This window comes from Haliotis cracherodii, unplaced genomic scaffold (genome assembly GCF_022045235.1).
Source record: "Haliotis cracherodii isolate W230 unplaced genomic scaffold, xgHalCrac1.p SCAF_7, whole genome shotgun sequence".
Taxonomy (NCBI): domain Eukaryota; kingdom Metazoa; phylum Mollusca; class Gastropoda; order Lepetellida; family Haliotidae; genus Haliotis; species Haliotis cracherodii.
In genome coordinates, this window is record NW_027266330.1 from 30309941 (window position 1) to 30315853 (window position 5913).

At 44.5% G+C, this 5913-nt stretch overlaps 1 protein-coding gene across 1 annotated transcript; it reads left to right on the forward strand.

Annotated features, from left to right (window-relative positions):
* Positions 1-349: 349 nt before the first annotated feature.
* On the forward strand, positions 350-5589 carry LOC139447069 (testis-specific serine/threonine-protein kinase 2-like). Its single transcript, XM_071228224.1, has 2 exons — positions 350-650; positions 4634-5589. Exons 1-2 carry the CDS (start codon positions 350-352, stop codon positions 5587-5589), a joined length of 1257 nt encoding a protein of 418 aa, XP_071084325.1.
* Positions 5590-5913: the final 324 nt, after the last annotated feature.

Below are 5913 nucleotides of genomic sequence, written 5' to 3' on the forward strand. Positions count from 1 at the left end.
AACAAAAATTCTCCAAAGCATTAAGAAAATTTACGCACACAATTATTTTTCAGTCTGAGTAACGAATAAGATTATATTTGCGTCACGCGTACCACACAGCCAAGTCCCGAATACCCTCTAAATAGACCCCCCCCCCCCAATATCCAGCTTACCAAAAAGCGTTGGCAGACTCAACACTGCCAATGCGCATGTACTCAGAACTTGCGTAGACATGACGTCATTTGTGAAGACCAAGCGAATGGAACCATAGCGTCATAACAACATGACGTCATAATGGGCGTTGCGTCACAGAGAAGCATAATTAAAATGGACGTTCAAATGGCCGCTGCCATATCTCCAGACTAATGAAATGATCACACGCGGCCGCAAGAGGAAAATGGAAGCTCACATAGGGGGAGATAACTGTAAGGCCCACGGCAGCAAGACAGAACCGATCCCCGCGAAAACACAGAGCGTGTGCCTGCTATCCGACGCCGCATCTGGAGATTCAGTTTGCAGTCCCGATGTTAGCCATCAGTTTGTTACAGTTGTCACAGACATCGATGAGGGGACGACGGAAGTTCACACACAGACCTGTGACCTGGGGGATATCTGGACACACAAGTACCCACTTCCACTCAGTAAATACCCCGCTCGCCCTATTCGTACAGGTAACCGCTTCATTCAGTAAACTCCCGATTTGTCTGTTGCGTTGTGAAAAAAAAATAACAATTATCATACATGATCTAATCCAATATGGAAGGTAGGTATACGGTGTAATGCATGTGTACTACTACTTCTACTACTACTACTACTACTACTACTACTACTACTACTACTACTACTACTACTAGATCTGTGAAGAACCGGGGTAGAATAGGTCTTCAGCAATCCATGTTTGCCCTAAAATACGACTAGATGCGTGTCGTAAGAGGCGACCAACGAGATCGGGTGGTCAGGCTCGCTGACTTGGTTGATGCATGTCATCGTATCCCAATTGCGTGGATCGATGCTCATGATGTCATTCACTGGATTGTCTGGTCCATACTCGATTATTTACAGACCGCCGTCATATAGCTGGAATACTGCTGAGTGCGACGTTGAAAAACAAACAAACAAACAAACAAACTAATAATGATAATAAGGTACGCAGCCTAGGCAGTATCCATTTGGAAGAAGTGTATGCATGTGACCAGGAGACCTTTGGTTAGGTGGTTCTTCTTGGTAACTACGACCGCCTCCGTGGTCTAGTGGTAGAGCGTCCGCCCGGAGAGCGGAAGGTTCGGGGCTCGATCTCCGGCCGCGTCATACCAAAAAACGTTAAAAGATGGTACTTGTTGTAACCATGTCTGGCGCTCGGCATTAATGGTTTAAAACAAGGACTGGTCGGTTCGGAGTCAGTATACTGTGTCTGAGTGGGGTATTCATGTTAAACTGCGGCATGGTATCTTAGTGTGCTAGCACCATAAATCGGCATCAGTCCGGACTAGTACAAGCAGCCACACACACACATGCATGCACGTCGCTATATATGGACGCGACGTTAAACCCCATTTCACCGCACCTCATTATCCTTAATCCGACGTATGGACCCCGATCACAGCCGATCATAAGGCGTTACTTGATCAAGTGATTACCTCTGTTTGCGTACTTGACAAGCTCCAGCATTAAATGCTGCGACATCCAACCTGTTTTTCAGATTACTTTGTGAATATTCGCCATTCGTGGGGTGGGGTGGGGGTGTGTGTGTGTCAATTCTCTTTGGGGAACTATGTATCACAATAAAATACAGAGGTCACATCGAGTGTCAACGTCAACTAATGTTAACCATTTTACATAATCCAGCAACACCATACCCTGCTGTGGTAAACGTCTAAGCCCCGCATCACTTCGACCTTACCTCGCACATGAGTGAGTGAGTGAGTATGGTTTTACGCCACTTTTAGCAATATTCCAGCAATATCACGGCGGGGGACACCAGAAATGGGCTTCACACATTGTACCCATGTCAGGAATCGAACCCGGGTCTTCGGCGTGACGAGCGAACGCTTTAACCACCAGGCTACCCGACCGCCCCACCTCGCACATGAAGCCGACATACAGCGATAGAACTCAAATAATGTTCAAAGGCGGCGTTAAACACAACTCACTCCCTATTAAAGCAAGTTTTGGGTGTAAGGATGTAAGGATAGGGAAAAGCTGGTGACAAGAACACGGGGCAGGTGCATTCTCTGTACAGTAAACTACGGTTATAACGAACACGATTATAACGAACTGACGGATATAACGAGCTAACTTTTTAGTCCCGACTATTTGTTGTAGTTATGCTGTATATATGCTTATAACGACTTACGGTTATAACGAACTAAAATTAGTAGTCCCTTGAATTCGTTATAACCGTAGTTTATTGTATGTAAATTGTTTGTATTTGAGATAACTGAACCCGACACCTTTACTCCAAGTCTATTCTTGGGGTTGCAATCAGTACCCCCATCACATTATCTCAACCACCCCGGTGGGGATCCCGGATCAGGTAGGTCCTCACCGACATATGCTTGGGGATTCACAAGGGGACTCACTGGGTAGGGTTGGCAGGTTCCGCGACCTGACTGATGCGTGCCACCCTACCCCGACGGAGGGGGTCGTTGGTCACAATATCAATATCTAGCTCGGGCTTCATGAAAATAACTTAAGCTCATATATCAAACCTTAAGACAAAATTTGTTCTCAACAAAATTTGAGCTAAGATCATTTTCAAGAACCCAGGGCCTGGTTGTCTGGTCAAAACTCGATTATTTACAGACCCTCACATGGCGGCATGTTACTGAGTGCGGTGTTAAACTGAAAACAAACTATAACAGTCTCACTTATTTGTTGACTATATCCCCCTGATTAATCCAACTTATTTGTTACCACTGCTGGCCTGGCACACGGGCAATCAGTCATCACTGTAGCTGTTCTATCTTAACACAAGCGCGCGGTAGTCGTTTTGTGGACCAGGCCACTCTGCACACAGTAAAATGCTGATGATATTCAAGGCAACATCACACATTTCATTGTCGACCAGCCAAAGACGTATATGTATATAGGTCTTTGGACCAGCTAAATCAGAAGTATTCCAACTACCTGGATAATTGTGTTCTTTAAAGAAGGTAATTCGGAACAAAGTACACTTTGTATTAATTTTATATTACAGCAGGAGTCTTATATCGACAAAGCTATCATTAATTCAAGACCATCACTTTTTCCGCTCGTTTTCAAAGCCCATCCACATTCATGTTCAGATAATTTCATACGCAGTATTATTATTGTCACTGTCCAACCCTCGCTGTCAGTAATGTTCTGATGTCAAGTAAACCGAGTACTGTGTGTTTGTTCGTTGTTTAACGCCGCACTCAGCAATATTCCAGCTATATGACGGCGGTCTGTAAATAATCGAGTCTGGACCAGACAATCCAGTGACTGACATCATGAACATCGATCCACGCAGTTGGGATAGATGACATGCGTCAACCAAGACAGCGAGTCTGACCACCCGATCCCTTTAGTCGACTCTTACGACAAGCATAGTCGCCTTTTACGGCAATCATGGGTTGCTGAAGACCTATTCTACCCGGGATCTTCACGGGTCAAACGGATCACTGAACCCATCTGGAAGTATTAGGAAGAAGGAACACATTACACTGCCAGCTTACCGAACCGCCTTATATGAGTTCTCTGGTCTCACATTTCAATAAAGATAAAACTCGACATTCGTACAGTAAACTACGGTTATAACAAACTCAAAGGGATTACTAATTTTAGTTCGTTTTAACCGTAGTTCGTTATAAGCATATATACAGCATAACTACAGCACATAGTCGGGACCAAAAACGTAAGTTCGTTATATCCGTCAGTTCGTTATAAGCGTGTTCGTTATAACCGTAGTTTACTGTACGTAGCTAGGCCCCCTCCCACAGAGCAATCGTAGCGCTGTGATTGCCGGAAGTCTATGATAAAGTCATCACTCCGAAGCAAGCGTTTCTACCCTTGCCACACCAAGGCCACTTTTGTTGGCGCCACGAGTTGTGCCCCTTGTAATGAAAAAGCGATATCCAATCAGATCGCTGTTTTGATCTCGTATAGCTTCACAAAGATGGCTACCATATGGGCGACGAGCTAGTCAATCAGATAACGAAAACATTCGTGATTTCATCCCTGACACAAAAAACATAGGCAATCGTTGTTTTGTTTTAAAAGATGTCAAAGACATATTCGTGTCAACAAAGACAGGCAGCGGTTAATCACTTTCATCTAAGGTGTACCAGTCGTGGATGTTGATTTTGTGAAACGTTCTCTGATTGGACTATCGATATTAGCAATTGTCCAATCACATTTAGCTCAGGAAAACGGGCTTGATGTGGCAAGGGAGGAAACAAGGCCTCGGGAAGGTGTTATAAAGTGTGGGAGTTAATATAAAATACAGCATCAAAGTTACTTCATAATCAGAAAGTTAAAATAAATTTAATAAATACATGAAAATGCTATGTTAGTATCACAAAATTGTCAATATGCTCCAATTAAACGGAATCAAAAGTAAAAATATGTTCCCCTACAAGGAAATTACTTCCATTGTCCGCATAAATTGAATTTAAACAATTAATCCTTTCTTCAGGTAACAAATACTACGACGATATCATCCCTGAGCTGTCGGGGCTCGGCTTCAACCCGCTTCAAGTGATCGCCAAAGGAAGATCCGGCTCTGTCATACTCGCCCAAGATCTTCATCCCTCCAAACTGGGCAAGGAGAGCGAATACAAGCCGGTCGCTATCAAACTCAACTCCGGCCGGAAGCGGAAACAGAGAGGTGCGAAAGTCGACATTACCGAGGAGATGCTGATCCACCAGCGACTGAGTCATCCGAACATCGTCAGCTTCCTCGATACTCTGACCATACAGGGTCGGGCGGGACTCATCCTCGAGTTCTGTGAAAGCGGGAACCTGGAACAGCTTCTCCGGGCCCAGGACGCCAAATTCATCACAGAACCAGTGGCCAGACGGTATTTCGGACAGATCCTGAACGCCTTGGAATATATTCACCTTTCAGGCTACGCCCACAGGGACATGTGCACTCAAAACATCCTCATTACCAACGACAACAACATCAAACTCGCTGACTTTGGTCACACTGTGAAATTCGTCACCGGCGATGCACTGTGCGAAGATTCGTGTGGAACTATGGGATTTCAAGCACCGGAAGTCGTCTGCAAAGTCCCGTTCAATCCCAGATTTGCGGACATGTGGTCTCTTGGCGCTGTGTTGTATGCAATGACGGTCGGCAAGCTACCTTTCGGTCGTCTGCGCAATGAGGAAATGGCGCGAAGCATCAAATCACTGGAGTTCCCACCAGAAAAGATCATGGTTTTGTCCAGCGAGATTAAGGACTTGCTGAGAGGCCTTCTTGCTTACGTAGCAGCCTCGCGGTACTCCCTCAATCGGTCAACCAACTGCGACTGGATGAACATCCGAGATGAGAGGGTGTATATCGGCAACTTCTACCTCGTCCGGCAACCGCAGAAGATCTTCGAGGGGGACAAAGAAAAGGACATGAAGGGGAATTACAAGATTTAGAACACATGACCTCATATTGAATCAATAGGTCATCCTGTGAAATATACCTTATACCACCTGTTAATTTGTGTCATAATCTGTACGGAATATCTCAATATTTGTGTTATTTTTATCACCTATATCTATGTTTGGTCTGTTGTAAAACGTATGTAGAAATCTAGTAGGCATATTTATTTAATCATGATAGTAATGCTGTCGTAATTGAAAGCAGTATCTATAACCGTAACATTTTTCTCAAGCTCTTTTAATGTTCAGGTAAACGTGACGTGTCGTCATGTCAGAGTACTCTTGTCAAAATGGATTCCGTATTTTTGAATGACTATA

What these genes read in the sequence shown, in the direction of transcription:
- LOC139447069 (XM_071228224.1), top strand. Translation starts at nt 350, where the DNA reads ATGATCACACGCGGCCGCAAGAGGAAAATGGAAGCTCACATAGGGGGA. An exon ending in CGCTCGCCCTATTCGTACAG is followed by an intron (nt 651 to 4,633) that starts GTAACCGCTTCA and finishes TCCTTTCTTCAG; the next exon opens with GTAACAAATACTACGACGAT.